The following is a 16885-nucleotide window of genomic DNA, read 5'->3' on the forward strand; positions in this document are numbered from 1 at the left end:
AGTGCTTAAAACAAGCAAAAAAAAATCTGCCAAAAGAATATAAATTTTTTTGTAATAAGTTTACATTTTTCAAAAACACTTAATTCAATAAATTTTTTCTTAATCCATTGACAGATTTGTTTGCTTGTTTTAAGCACAAATTCACCTAAATTTTATATAAAGACTTATTTTCCTAAGTCATTTTGCTCATCAAGAAAATACATTTTAATTTAAGAATTTTTACTGAAAACAAGACAAAAATGCTAAATAAGAAAGTCATTTTTTTTTGCAGTGTAATATAGTTTTTTTCACATCATACGTTGTTATATGATTCACTTCGTACGAATACATACAGCTCATAAAATACATACAAAATCCTGTAAGATCAGGATAAATATACTGACATTGACGTTAGGGGCTAAGTTAGGAATTATTATTGTTTTTTTTTCATATACAGTATTCGTAAGTTTTTCTATGATTCACTTCGTACGAATACATATAACTTATAAGAAACATACAAATTCCCATAAGATCAGGATAAATATACTGCATTGATGTTAGGGATTAGGTTAGGTATTATTATTGGGTTTTTTTCATATATTCGTAAGTTTTTGTATGATTCACTTTGTCCGAATACATATAACTCATAAGAAACATACAAATTCCTGTAAGATCAGGATAAATAAACTGACATTGACTTTAGGGGCTACGTTAGGTATTATTATAGTTTTTTTTCATATACAGTATTCGTAAGTTTTTCTATGATTCACTTCGTACGAATACATATAACTTATAAGAAACATACAAATTCCCATAAGATCAGGATAAATATACTGACATTGATGTTAGGGATTAGGTTAGGTATTATTATTGGGTTTTTTTCATATATTCGTAAGTTTTTGTATGATTCACTTTGTCCGAATACATATAACTCATAAGAAACATACAAATTCCTGTAAGATCAGGATAAATAAACTGACATTGACTTTAGGGGCTACGTTAGGTATTATTATAGTTTTTTTTCATATACAGTATTCGTAAGTTTTTCTATGATTCACTTCGTACGAATACATATAACTCATAAGAAACATACAAATTCCCATAAGATCAGGATAAATATACTGACATTGATGTTAGGGGCTACGTTAGGTATTATTATTGTTTTTTTTCATATACAGTATTCGTAAGTTTTTCTATGATTCACTTCGTACGAATACATATAACTTATAAGAAACATACAAATTCCCGTAAGATCAGGATAAATATACTGACATTGATGTTAGGGGCTAGGTTAGGTATTATTATTGTTTTTTTCATATATTCGTAAGATTTTGTATGATTGACTTCGTATGAATACATACAACTTATAAAATACATACAAATTCTCGTAAGATCAGGATTAGTATACTGACGTTGACGTTAGGGGTTAGGTTTGATATTATTATTGTTTTTTTCATATATTGGTACGTTTTTGTATGATTGACTTCGTATGAATACATACAACTTATACAATACATCCAAATTCCGGTAAGATCAGGATAAGTATACTGACGTTGACGTTAGGGTTTAGGTTAGGTATTATTATTGTTTTTGTTTCATATATTCATATGTTTTTTTATGATTCACTTCGTACAAATACATACAATTTATAAAATACATACAAATTCCCGTAAGTTCAGGATAAATGTTCTAATGTTGACATTAGGGGCGAAGTAAGGTATTATTATTGTTTTTTTTCATATATTTGTAAGTTTTTGTATGATTCAATTTGTTTGAATACATACAACTCGTAAAATACATAAAATTCCTGTAAGATCAGGATCAATATACATTACTGACTTTGACGTTAGGGGCAATTGTTTTTTTTCATATATTCGTACGTTTTTATATGATTGACTTCGTATGCTTACATACAACTCATAAAATACATACAAATTCCCATAAGATCAGGATAAGTATACTGTCATTGACGTTAGGGGCTAGGATCGGTACCGTATTATTATTATTTTCATATTCATACATTTTTGAATGTTTAATTTTGTACGAATACATACAACTTATAAAATACATACAAATTTCCGTAAAATCAGGGTAAATATACTGACATTGATGTTAGGGTCGAAGTTAGGTATTATTATAGTTTTTTATATATTTGTACATTTTTGTATGATTGATTTCGTACGAATACATACAACTCATAAAATACATACAAATTCCTGTAAGATCAGGATGGATAAACTGTGAATTCTGTGTCATTGAGCTCTCCACTGCCCCCTGTAGGCTGGTGTCACACTGGCGTAAATACATAAAACTGCTAATCTACAGTGTTGTGTGTCATTACAGCAGTGTTGCAATCTACTGCGCTATGAATCCTCCAATGGTATCAACAAAGATAAGCTAACATCTCCACTTACAGGCCCAGCATAACTGACCGAGCCATTACTGGCACACTCAACGGAGCTGAAAAACGGACCATCTGTCCGTCTGGACTGGACACTGATACCGATTGGTTCTAGCTACTGCACTGCCTAAAGTCACAAACCAATAAGCTAGCCCTTTGAAAGCGCTAAATACAAAACGTCTCGGTTATGACTGTAACCACAGTTCCCTGATGGAGGGAACGAGACGCTGTGTCAATGATGATTAAAGGGGTTTTGCTCTTGAGAGCTAATCTATTCTGGCCTATATATGAAACTCCAATAAAATTGCGTGAAAGGAAATTGCACGCCATTCTCCGCCCCATGCATATGTGTATAAAATGAGATGGCATGCACCATTCAGTAGCTTGTACTGAGTAACTCGGAAAATGATACTTTTGCGTCTTGTTCAAGGAACAATGGTTACAATTGTAACCAAGACGTTCCCTTTCTGTCGTTCACTCGACATTGTGTCGATGACGACAGTAGGGGTCCCTATCCGAAGCGCCACAAGGACTACTTCCTGTCTGACATCAGCGAAGCGAGCACGGGCAAGAGAACGTACCACCAGCAACCGCTAAGTGACATCATAACTTCCAATGAACATTGTAAGGAGGTCCATGCAGCACCAACGAGGCATTTACTTCAAAACCCCTACTGTCGTCATCGACTCAACGTCAATTTAACGACAGAAAGGGAACTACAGTACCGTTTATTGCACATTGTGTATTTTATACGGCCGTATACTACGTGTTCAACGGTATTCAATGATAAACGTTTTAAAGAGGAGCATGCCAGATTCTTCTTACTCGTTTAATACAGCTGATGGTGTCCAGTTATCAATGCATACAGTCTTAGGAGGTACACCACACCTTGTGAGAGAGCGAGAGTATGCATAGCAAGGTCCATTTTATCACAGATTGGGGTTTTTGTAAAAGGATCCACCAGGTCTCTGCTGGCAGTCTGTTTACTTACAGGACAGCTGGTGCGATTTCATTATAACACTAAACATATCCTGTGTGTATGAGTTTTTGTGCGTATATAATGGTCATTTGTTCTGTCTGTGCATTTTGGTTTGTGTCATATCGGTTCTGAGAAGCGAAACACACACAGAGACAAAGCGGACCGTGTGTTTGTCCTGCTGTGCATTTAAGAGCCAATTTAAGGGACATCTGTTGCTCTTGGCTGACATAACTGGCACACTGGTGCAGAATACACACGGGACATTTGGACAGGGGACGAGTTGATGAAATACAAACACACACCTGTAGAAACACAAACACACACAGTTTGGAAATATTGTATAATTCCTCTATTACATCAGGCACAGCATACAATTAATTAACACTATCAGCCGACGCAATTCATTCAGAGTGCAAGTTTATCTCTGAAATAAAAATGCCATCCCATGATTTTTATGTACGGTTGCTAGGATACGCCATCCTGCAGGCCATCATGGAAAAGGCGGGGCAGAACGGTTGGCAGGTTAGCGCCATCTGCGTGGAGAACTTCAATGATGTGAGTTACCGGCGGCTGCTGGAAGACCTGGACCGCCGGCAAGAGAAGAAGTTTGTCATCGACCTTGAACCAGAACGACTCCAGAACATACTAGAACAGGTGAGGAAGAGTACATTCTTACTGTCCTCACAAAAAATTACCATGGTCAACTCTGTTACCGTCAAACCCCCAAAGATTGGGGTCTTTTAATTACTTTTTGATGGTTTTAGTTAGAAGTTTTTTCTTTAAGAGTGATCATAACTATTTTAAGTATGTTATGGTCTCCTTTAAATCCAATTAGTGAGACTGATTAGCTCTAACTAATTGCTATTTAGTCAGACTCGTTCTTAAGACATAGTCTTAACCTTAAGGCCATGTTTATGCAACCATCCACCCGGTGATTTTAATAATATGTAAGGGATAATGTAGAGGCAGCCGGTAGTTATCGGAAAATAAGCCCCGACAGTGTGATCAGGTGTTGTATCACACTGAAGGGGCTTATTTCGCGATAACTACCGGCTGCCTCTACATTATCCCGCTTATTACACGGCTACTTGCCACATAAGAAAAAAAACTGGACATGAATATGAATTTGAAACATTTTATTGCCATATTTGTTTTAAATTAACATTTTTATCCTTCAGCGAAACTTTGCACAGATGCATAAAATGATCGTAATACCTTATTAAGATCCTCTGCTTCATACTTGTCTGTCTCCATTTTTTCTCTTTTAGCCAGTCTTTGAGAAGTTTTAATGCCCATTCTGTATTTTTTTGTGTTGGCTTCGTAGCTGTCATGCTCTATTTTGTCAAGTTCAGTCTCAGTAAGCTCTCTGTATCTTGTCGTTGTTCGTTCTTCTATCCACTGTTTAAATGTTTTGTTTTTTCCGTACATGTTCAAATTAATGTCAAAATTTTCCATTCTTAATTGTGGTTGTCCAGTGTTTGTCACAAGATGGCGCCAAACAGTAATCTTTATTGGCGCGGAGCGATTTTAATCGTACAAGTAGTACCGGCTATGCGTTATTACTTTGGAGCGGTTATTATTTGAAAAGAACGAACCTGCAAATGTCTCAACTGACCAATCAGAATCAAGCATTTCAGAGAGCCGTGTAATAAGGGGTATTAAAGATCCCATATTATTCAAACAACTGGCACTATGCTATCTTAGCAGAAACTATGAATACGGTGGTAAAAGATTATGGTTTATTGAATGTTTTGCATAAAACAGATGAGTATTATGAATTTTATAGCAAAGATTTAAAGGAACAGTGCACACATTATTCTGAGCTGAAGGATGACAGTGTAAGATGAATGATCAGTGCTTCTCTTCCCAAAGTTTCTTTCAAGGTTTATGTCGCGGCTCTGATTTGTTGTTTAGTCTCCGTTGAGCAGAACTTCTCAGTTTTCCACACAGAATTTGAGCACGATCTGCCTGTCACGCTCTCTGATATCACATTAACATAATGTACAGAGAGACAGACAGAGAGATAGACAGAAAAAGAGACGGAGAGAGACAGACAGGAACAGGTGCTGCCAAACAGCCTGAATCAGATTCATGGCATGTCACAGACTGATACATTCACAGACAGAAGACAAACTGAAAGTGCTGTGAAACTTTTTAAAGGATATTATTAAAACAAGATTTGCATTTCCTGAAGAAAGTATCCATCAACTATAAAACTGTGTAAAAGTTAAGGTTAGAAGCTTTACTTCTGTGTGAATTAAACTTCAATATAGGGTGTCAAGCAGTAACCCTATAGCCCTTTTGAGTTCTGAGGGTGCAAAAACACCCATATTCATATAAAAAATAAATGCACTTACGATGCTTTGGCTGAGCATTTCCATACTTGCTGTGCAACAGTTTGTACGTTCTAGAGCGATGATGATGTTTAGCACCCGAGCAGAATAAAGAGCCAAAGATCAGATCTCTGGTCATCTCTCTGTGTGCCCGATCTATGAACCCTGCCATCGGGGGGGCGTGTTTGATAGCGGCACGGCCCGTCTGTTTCATTGCAATCCTGCATTCTTCATACGGACCTCTGAGATGCCCATATATCAGCCTGTCAACCAAACACACACACACAGCGTCACAGTCGGGTACAACATTAACAGAATGCTGTCTCTACATGCTTGCCAGTCTGGCCACACTGGCATAAAGATTCTGCATTATATTAATTATATTATAATCATATACATTAAATATAGTGCATTAACCTCAGATATTGGCTGGCAGGGAGCCCAGCCTTCACCATTTGCTTTCACTGTATGAAAAATGCCTCTTTTGAAGGAAATCATATGGGGGTTTGGAAGGGCATACGGGCGGGTACATGGTGTAAACTATTCCTTTATATTTCTCTTTGTCAGGTGGTTAGTGTGGGCAAACATGTGAAAGGATATCACTACATCATCGCAAATCTGGTGAGTGTTGGCGCTCTTATATACAGCAGTGATTGAGATGTGGAGGACGATGTGTCCTCTAGCTGTAATTGATGGAGGTGCTGTGTGAAACAGGTGGACCCGTGTCCAATCTCTTTAGTGTAGGTCTATAAGACCCTGGTTTGATCGATTGCTTGTTTAAAACAAACTCCTGACACTAAGATTTTTCAATAGAAATAATCGCCTTTGCGGAAACCTAATAATAAATCATTCAAAGTGTTAAAATTAAACCATTTTCTCACATAATTTTTTATTTTATACTCTCACACAACACACATGCATGTATTGAAAAAACATTTACATATGTATATTTATTTAGATTACATGCACATTTTTGTTATATTGATACACATATTTTATATAACACCATATATATATATATATATATATATATATATATATATATATATATATATAAAAATAAGAAATATATACATAAAAAACTGTTTTCTTAAATTGATTATTATAAATAAATAAATAATACATATTATAATAATACATTTATAGTGTGTATATATATATATATATATATATATATATATATATATATATATATATATATATATATATATATATATATATATATATATATATGCATTAATTTAAGAAAACAATTATTCATGTATATACATAAAAAACTTTTTTCTTATATATATATATATATATGCATTAATAAAAAAAATTATTTATGTATATATATTTTTATTGATGCATATATTTTATATTATATATAAATAACAAATATATACATAAATAACATTTGTCTTAAATTAATGCATATATTTTATATTATATATAAATAAAAATATATACATAAATAAATGTTTTCTTAAATGTATGCATATATTTTATATTATATATAAATAACAAATATATACATTAATAACATTTTTCTTAAATTGATGCATATATTTTATATTATATAAATAAAAAATATATACGTAAACAATTTTTTTCTTAAATGTATGCATATATTTTATATTATATATAAATAACAAATATATACATAAATAAAAAAAATTCTTAAATTGAAGCATATATTTTATATTATATATTAATAAAAAATACATAAATAATATTTTTTTTAAATTTATGCATTTATATATACATAATGCTTACACACACAAATATATTATGCAAATACAGACTTTTATTTTGTATGCAGTTAATCACAATGAATTTTTCTTTGGTGCACTAGCTAGTGATGGTGTTCATGCAAAACGTAGCATTGACAAACAGATATTACTGCATTTCCTTTGCTTATGAGTTTGGAAGTCATAATTACAATGCAATGCAATTTTTCTGTTTTTCATTCACTGACAAAGACATTGAGCGTTAAGTGTTCATGCAACGAAATGAAAATCAAAACGTAAGCTTCACGTCTGTAATTAGCGATTTTGTAATGTCGTTTTGTCACGAAAACTATTGCATCATAAACCTGGCAATCTTCATGACTATTTCACATCCACAAAATATGAAGTCTTGTTCAATTTCTGAGGCTCTGTGTATGATGGAGTGCTGAATCCTAATTTTGTTACGTGTGATTTATCATTGCTTATTTTTGCCTGGTTTAACGTATTGTGTGATGACATTTGTTTGTGTTACCAGCTGGGATATTAAAAATGTTATAACGCTTTCCCTCTCTCTCTCTCTCTCTGCCTCTGTCTCTCTTTCGTTCCATCAATCTCTGCTTTCTCATCTCTTCTCTTTATCTATTAAATGAATGGCTCTTGCTCTCTATCTCCGCAGGGTTTTAAGGATATTTCTCTAGAGAGGTTTATGCATGGTGGAGCAAATGTAACTGGTTTTCAGTTGGTGGATTTCAGCAAACCAATGGTGATCAAACTAATGCAGCGCTGGAACAAACTGGACCAGAGGGAGTATCCAGGTTCTGAAAGCCCACCCAGGGTAAAAAAAAAAACAAAGACATAAACACCAACATACAACAATATGAAAGAAAGAAACACCAACTGGTCCAGGCAGAAAAAATCAATAATACTTCAATATCACTTATTAATATTTTACAATCCTGTAGGTGAAGCATACAAAACCATGTCCACTTCATTTTCAGTGGGGGGAAAATATTGGCAATGTTTTACAATTACTGTAGGCGCACTTGCCTTCATATTCCCACTACTGAATTTTACATTTTCTTTTACTCTTTTTAGTGTAATATGTTTTGCATCACATTAATCTGAAATCTAGGGGTAAATAATGCAAAATATAAATAAGGTGAAGCAATGCAAACAAATGTAAGTAGAGTGTTTTATATACTCTAAATATTATTACATAGGACCTTGAGGACCTTGATAATAATTATAATGTATGCATTTGCCAGACGCTTTATCCAAAGTGACTTGCAATGTATAGATTTTAATCACCATGCGTGTTCCCTGAGAATCGACCCCCTAGGTTTTGTGTTGCTAACGCAACGCTCGCTATCAATTGAGCTACAGGATCAGTTTCTGCCAGCTGGTTCAGTCAAATTCAGATTCTGGAATCCATTCAGATGCATGCGGCAGAATTCCAGTCACAGATGTTTAGCCAATCAGAGTGTGACAGGACACGTCCTTCCTCAAGCTTTAGCCAATAAGATTTAACAAGCTAATATTTTAGCCAATTAAAGCATGACAGACCACACAGTAGCCACATTTTAACACTCAGCTGGGACCGAATAACCTTGAAAATTATCTAGGCTGTTAAAAACTGTTGTATAAATGACAGTATTATTGGCAGCTGTTTGCCAGTAACTTACTGTAGATTTAAATTGATGTTATTTACTGGCAACAGTTTGTTCAAAGTTAAATGAAGATTAAACATTAACAAGTCTTTATCTATACAGAATAAAAATAAAATAACAGCCTCATGCAAAGCATTCTGGGAACCAAAAAAGGAAAAGGTTAGTGAGGATTTCTGGTTTCCAGAATGCTTTGCATGAGGTTGATATTTTATGGTTTTATTCTGTAAAGATAAAGACTTGTTCATGTTTAATGTTCATTTAACTTTCAACAAACTGTTGCCAGTAAATAACATAACAGTTTTATAGTAAGTTTACAGTAATTTACTGCATAATTTACTGTCAAACAGCTGCATAACTACAACAAATTTTTACAATGTAAAATAAAAAGTGCTTGATAAATAATTCAACCTAGGCTGCTGTTAAAAAGTTTTAAAGAGCCCTTATTTTCGTTTTCATGATTTAAAATTTCTTTTGGCGTGTAAATGTGTTTTGGTACATGTTCACAATCTTTGTACAGCGCGTCATGAATGTGTTAGCAGTTAGCCTAGCACCATTCATTCCTATGGCTCCAAACAGGGATGAATGTAGAAGCCACCAAAGACTTCCATGTTTTCCCTATTTAAAGACTGTTACATGAGTAGTTACACAAGTAAGTATGGTGGCACAAAATAAAACTTTTGTTTGGAGCCATAGGAATGAATGAGGCTAGGCTAAATACTAACACATATTTAAGAAGCGCTGTACAAAGATTAAAAGTTGCACGCATTGAAAAAAGATAAGTATGTATTAATTAACCTAAGTTAAAGCAACACTATGTAGTTTTTTTTACCTTTAAATAATGTCTCTAAAATTATTTTAGTGATAGAACAACTTCTAACTGGACAAATTGTACTGTTGCTGCAACCTGAGCAGCCTCCTAGCTGCTACAAGCACACTCTGAAAGTGGCGGTGGAGGGTAGGAAACACAGCCCCGCCCCTCCCCCTGCCTGCAGAAGAGTGTCTGATACCAGGCACTGTTGCGCTTTTCAACCACATGGGGGAGCTGTAGTCATTTTTACATGGAAACTACATAGTGTTGCTTTAAGGTAAAACCATACTAAAATATTGAAAAACGGTGGTGTTTTCCTTTAACGATTTGCAAAGGTACAAATCCCAAAGTCTACAATGACGCAAGTTATCATTTCCAACTTGAATCTCTTTTCTTGGACTACAATGAATGCAAGGATTGTAGGCAACAGTTTACTTCCTCTGCCTGTTGATGTGGACTCGATTCACATTATCATAATTCCTCCTGCTTCTGATTCACAGCCTGTAAGTAGTCTATGTTTTCTTAATTAAAGAATTTACTAGTGACTTTTCAAACCATGATTCAAACACGATTTTTAGGAAGTGCAGAGTAGCGCTTGTTGTTTGTTTTTTTCTACCATCGCAAATGCAGACATGGTTTTATATTTTAGTATCCTTACCAATCTGTTATGTTCTGCTCAAGCCGCGCTGTTGATCAATTAGTTTGGTCTGCATTTTCTGGATCAGATTCAGGGTCGAACTGATAATGTAGTAAAGACGATATTATCTCCTGTTGGGAGCTGATTTTTTACGCCATATTTACTGCATATACTTGATGTATTCAGCCAACGCTCATTGGATAGCTGGCCAATCAGAGCTCACCAAGCTTTTCCATACGATAAGCTTTGCAGAAACTGATGTGTTTCGGAAAGTCGGGGCAGAAAGGATTAACAAATAATGTGTGGGAAAAATAATGTTTTTTTTTTTTTACATTGGATTACACCAAATACACCAAATAATGTTCTTTTTATCAACCAAATAGGGGCTCTTTAAATCTCTTTTAAACGTTGTGTTTCTTATACTTTCACATCTTAGGACGAATCACTTGTATCGCAAATCTTCCTCAGATTATTACCTGATGACAAAGTCACATTTCAACCTTACTCCAGTCTTATACTCATCTTTAAGTAATCATTCTAATGTGTTCATTTGGTACCGGAGGAACCTTTTAATTCTCTTAGCACAGCTGAAAACAGGCGCGCTATTTAATGAAGTGTGAAAATTGCACTGCTCTCCTTTTACGCTTGCACTTCATTTGCGGTTTTAAAAATGTCCAAAAAGATACCGCTTTTCCTCAGTCTAGCATTATGTGGAGAGATAAAGGTTGTAAATGCACATGCACGACTGGCAGGAAAAAGTAAAGTGCATTCAAGCAAGACATAATGTACAGAAAACCAAGGAGTACAAGTGTATCTTTGTCCTGTTTTACAATAAAACAAATGTATTGATATATTTAAAACCAGAAATGAAGGTTTGTTTTTAGAGAATCCATCATGAACATGTAGTGCGTTTTGTTCATTGATTCATCCTTGGATTTTATTAAAAAACTAAAGATGGTTAAGGGAATGATTTGATGATTCACGTCCTCGTTCTCTTTTTGCTTCTTCTCCACTCCCATTGATTGGAGTTTTCATCCTGCAGTGGCTGTTTAAATGATCAGAGTCATCTTTATGGGTTCATTAGAGCGCACTTTACAGTCAGCATCGTCTCTTATTTTCTGCTGCTCACTTCCTGTCATCCCCTTTAATGACTGTTGTGTATTTCTTCAGTGTTAATTGGATGTTATTATGCCTCGGCTAGAACCATAAATCTTTATTTTCTGCTGATCAGATTCATTAATAATCGCTTCTGTCAGTGCCGAACCTGCGCCGGCCACTGATACTTATTCTGTATGATTATCTGTAATGTGTATTATGCAAATATCATGATTTTTATTTGTTTATGGAAAATAACAGATGTTAATCCATTTTCATCACTGGTGTGGTCGAAATTCGTTGTAGCCTGTGGTAGCGAAAAATTATGAAAACCTTGCATCGTATTTCACAGCATTCTCTTCAAATCTTTACTGCATTCTGTAGCTTTTAAGCTTTATGGATTTTCTGTAGCGTTGTATTGGACACACAGCCTTATAACTAAATGAGTTAATGCAATATTTAAACACACTCTTTATCTCATACGAGGCATTGACACATTCACTTTATTTTATTGGGCTGTTATGTTCATTTCGAAGACCTTGTTCATTTAAGTCATCACTCAACAATCTTCCCAGAATCCCTGAGCAACAACTTTTTTTCATCTAGTAAATGTTAAATGAATGTTACCAAAGCAAACAATTTTTTTAACTATTAGTCTAACTGTAACTGCTTTAAAACAGCAATCTCAAAATTTTGTTTAGAAATAAAATAGCTTCCTTAACATTGGTGTGTATGATTTTATATAACATATAAGAATCACAGTGCCCCTGATTGTGTTTGATGTGTGATTGTAAACACAGCATTATGGGTAATGTAGTCCGAATGATGAAACAATATTGTGTTTTCAGTACACGTCCTCTCTGACATATGACAGTGTGCTGGTGATGGCTGAGGCATTTCGAAATCTACGCAGACAGAAGATAGACATCTCCCGCAGAGGCAATGCTGGAGACTGTCTGGCCAACCCTGCTGCTCCCTGGAATCAAGGCATTGACATGGAACGCACCTTGAAACAGGTGAGAGTGGGCGGGGCTTATTAAGACAGGTGAGAAAAGTCAACAGCAACATGTAAGACAGGGTTGCCCAATCCTGCTCCTGGCAAAGGACCTGCATGCAGAGTTAAGGTCCAACTGTAATTAAAAAACATCTGCCTTTAATTTTCAAGTGATCCTGAAGACCTAGATTAGCTGCTTCAGGTGTATTTGATTTGGGTTGGAGCTGAACTTTGCAGGACAGTCGACCCTGATGTAAGAGAATAGGCGGGACTTTGTTACACAGGTAAGAGTGGGAGGGACTCGTTGAAGAAGGTGAGCTTGCACAAGACACTAAAGCCAGGAGTATAGTTTGTACGCAAACAGTCAAACGTACAGCCTTGCAAAGCATAGTTTTTTGGAGTCCTACCTACAATACAACATATGTACGACTACAAAAATCCGGCAGTGCGTGTACAGTGGTCACCTACTTTTCTGATTACAAAATTTGTGTCATGAGCACTGTGCGAGTAGTTGACAAATATACCATAAATGTGTCATATGGTGTCACATATAACAAAAACTCCCTCAAATAACTCTAACATTAAGATAAATCGTTCTCAAGCTATTTGTATATTATGTGGGTTTTTCCCAAAATTTTTGCTATGTCACACCATCTGACACATTTACATGTCAACTATCCATACGCGGAACCTTGCATTGCGTAAAAATGTAACTATACTTCTAGGTTAACAGAGGTGAGAAAGCAGGACTTAAGGGCGATTTATAGTCGTGCGTAGGTGCTACGGCGTAGCCGCGATGGCGTAGGTTCTGCGTCGGTTTTCATTTATACTTGTGCGTCGTCGTCCGCGTCGACGTGCAAACACAATCGCAGACCGCTGGTAGGCAGTAATCACGCGTGTAACAACAGTAGCAGCAAAAGAAGTCACAGAAGAAGAAGCTAAGCAAGTTAACCCACAAACGAAGAAGAAACAGCAATTTGAGAAGACCAGCAATGATGGAAGTAAATAAACAGCGACTTTTGATGCAGTTTGAGTTAAATCACTCCTCAACTTGGCTCATCTTTGTTTTCACCGTCACAAACGGAAATGACGCAGTTTTTTTACCTGATGGGAGGGGTTCTGGTGGACCAATCACAGCGCTTGCGGTCCGCGTAGATCTGACGCGCTGTTAAAAATTTGGTGAGGTGCGCGTCAGGCTACGCAGAGTTACGCACAGGCTACGGCGTAGGACCTACGCACGACTATAAATCGCCCTTAAGTAAGAAATGTAAGAATAGTGAGGATGGCTACACGTGAGATAATGGGCATGAATTTAGCCGTTTCTCAATGTCAAGGAAGGATCCTCAGAAGCCAGAATTTTGAGGATGTTCCAATGTCGAGGATCCTCGGAATCTCAACCAAGGACTGAGTCCTTCGTTCGAGAAATATCCCATATACAGGAAAGGATGCATATTGTCACCTTCCTAAACTAATAGCCTAAGTCATTTTTTCAGGGTTCTCAGAAAACACAAATAAATGGAACTAACTTCAATGTTGAGTAGATTTGTGTTCTTCTTGATGCAGCTGCAATTTAGAAAAGCTTTTAAAATTGCTTAAGTCTCAATGTCTTTTGACTTAGGCAAAATAAAACAGCCTAAAACATTTTTGTCAAAAAATTACTTGGGCAATTAGTTTAGGAAGATATGTGTATCCTTCACACGCTGAAATCACCCACAATCCTATGCGTACAGCGACGAAACCACACCTTTTCATTGACTTAATGATGTGCACTTGCAAGCCTGTTCCATTTACGTGTTCTCCAAAAGCTAAAGAGGAGCCTCGCCTAGCCTCTGAAGAAAGTGACTTGTAAGGACCAGTCCTGCCAAGGAAGTATCCTTGACATTGAGAAACAACTACTGTTAGACAGGTAAGTTTGGTGGAGTCTTGGTGAAATTGATTGGACAGGAGTCACACGACACTAAAACAGGTGAGTGGCCGTGGCTTATTAAGCAGGTGAGAATAGTCAGAACAGCCACACGGGAGAGAAAGGAAGGTACTTTTGTTATACAGGTAAGAGTGGGCTGGACTTATTGAGACAGGTAAGAATAATCGAGAGAGGATAGCAGGACATTGTTATACAGGTGAGAGTGGGCGGGACTCATTAAAGGTGCTCTAAGCGAATTCGCGCGTTTTAGACCATAAAACATTTTTTGTTACATACAGCAAACATCTCCTCACTATCTGCTTGCTGCCTGACCGCTGATCAAACTGTAAAAAAACGCGATCTCTGTAGACAGCCCAGACTTCACAAACTGCAATAAAAACACAGTGGCCAAACCTAGCACCACGAAACATAACAATGTGTTCCAGCCAATAAACAACAAGAAGGATTTGGGGTTGGGGGTTGGGCACTTTCATGAAAGCACGGAAGGGAGGGGGAGGAGTTAGCTACACTCTTGTTTGAAAACAGTTCAAACATCAACAAAAAGTGACGTCACACAGATTAGCTTAGAGCGCCTTTAAGACAAGTGGGAACTGTCTGGAGAGGATGAGCTGGACATTGATTAAGACAGTTGGGAAAAGTTGGGAGAGGAAGGGAGGTACTTTGTTAAAGAGGTTAGAGTGGGCTGGACTTATTGAGACAGGTGAGAATAATCGAGAGAAGATGAGCAGGACATTGTTATACAGGTGAGAGTGAGCGGGACTCATTAAGATAGGTGGAAATATTTGGAAGAAAATGGGGAAGATGGGAGAGGATAGGCAGGACTCAATAAGACAGGGTAGAATTGTCTGGAGAGGATGAGCTGGACATTGATTAAGACAGGTGAGAAAAGTTGGGAGAGGATGGGAGGGACTGTGTTACACAGGTGAAAGTGGGCTGGACTTGTTGAGACAGGTGGGAATAATTGGGAGAGGATGATCAGGATATTAGGCTTGTTCGACTTCATGCGGCGCCTCAAGAACCAACAGCCGAATGACGTCAAAGTTCTGCGAGAGCGATTTAAAATCTCGCAAAATCGATCTTGCTGTACTTTGACGTCATCCGGCTGTTGATTCTTACGGGACCACACAAAGTTAAAACAAGCCTAGTGTTATACAGGTGAGAGTGGGCGGGATTCATTAAGACAGATGGGAATTGTCTGAAGAGGATGAGACGGACATTGATTAAGACAGTTGGGAAAAGTTGGGAGCGAAAAGGAGGGACTGTGTTACACAGGTTAGAGTGGGCTGGACTTATTGAGACCGGTGAGAATAACTGGGAGAGGATGAGCGGGACATCGTAATACAGGTGAGAGAGAGCGGGACTCTTTGAGACAAGTGGGAATTGTCTGGAGAGGATGAGCCGGACATTGGTTAAGACAGGTGGGAATATTTGGGAGAGGATGGGAGGGACTTTGTTTCACAGGTAAGAGTAGGCGGGACTTAAAGGTATAGACAGAAGAGAGCAGTCAGAAGAGGATCGACAGGATTTTTTATACAGGTGAGAGTGGGCGGAGACTCAAAAACAGGTGAAAACAGGTGAGGGCTATGGGGTCTACTTTTGTTCACGTTAATGCTTCATCTACTCTAGTAAATTCCTAAGTCTTCGTGTGTTGCTTTCTAATAATAATGTGTATTTTATCTACTGATATCTGTCTCTGTGTTTTTACAGGTGAGAATCCAGGGTTTGACTGGGAATATCCAGTTTGATCATTATGGACGCAGAGTCAATTATACCATGGACGTCTTTGAGCTGAAAAGCAATGGCCCACGCAAGGTCAGAGACAAAACCAAACACATACAAGCACATTGTCGTACAGAAGGCATCACTCTGTCTATGTGATGTACATCTACAGATCGGTTACTGGAATGACTTGGATAAACTGGTCCTGGTTCAGAATGAGCTCTCCATGGGAAACGACTCCTCCATGGAGAACCGAACGGTTATCGTCACGACTATAATGGTAATGCACTCACAACCAGAGCCATGCAAAATAGCTGAATCTAGAGGGAACACACTGGGATCTGTCAGTCAGGTGTACACGAATAAAGCTCACTTCCTTTGCTCTTGATGTCTTTTGTGTTAGTGAGAGAGACAAGAAAGGAAAGCAGAGAGAAAGAGAGAGAGAGAGATGACTGTATATCAGTTCAGCCATACTGAATGAACAGAAGGGATGTATTAAAAAAAAACTTTAAATATGCGTTTTTAATGTTTACCTTACAAATTTACTATGGTATCCATAGCTTTCACCAAAATGCCATCATTATTAGTGCTTTCTAAGCGTAACTGTTACTTTTGCATAGACTGAACGTTATTACCG

General features: G+C 36.8%; 1 protein-coding gene across 10 annotated transcripts in view; it reads left to right on the forward strand.

The window, feature by feature from the left end:
• The window catches only part of gria4a (glutamate receptor, ionotropic, AMPA 4a), a 120051-nt gene that overhangs the window by 42707 nt on the left and 60459 nt on the right, over nucleotides 1-16885 (forward strand). For all 10 annotated transcript variants that reach the window (XR_010542750.1, XR_010542749.1, XM_065280405.1 and 7 more), the window contains exons 4-9: nucleotides 3829-4013; nucleotides 6260-6313; nucleotides 8081-8239; nucleotides 12460-12627; nucleotides 16237-16341; nucleotides 16421-16528. Coding sequence is in view for 8 of the 10 variants with exons in the window: in XM_065280405.1 (XP_065136477.1) it covers nucleotides 3829-4013; nucleotides 6260-6313; nucleotides 8081-8239; nucleotides 12460-12627; nucleotides 16237-16341; nucleotides 16421-16528 (779 nt within the window). In the remaining 2 variants the exon portion in view is untranslated. The remainder of the gene's footprint in view (nucleotides 1-3828; nucleotides 4014-6259; nucleotides 6314-8080; nucleotides 8240-12459; nucleotides 12628-16236; nucleotides 16342-16420; nucleotides 16529-16885) is intronic.

The sequence above is a fragment of the Paramisgurnus dabryanus genome, chromosome 8 (assembly GCF_030506205.2).
Source record: "Paramisgurnus dabryanus chromosome 8, PD_genome_1.1, whole genome shotgun sequence".
Lineage (NCBI taxonomy): Eukaryota > Metazoa > Chordata > Actinopteri > Cypriniformes > Cobitidae > Paramisgurnus > Paramisgurnus dabryanus.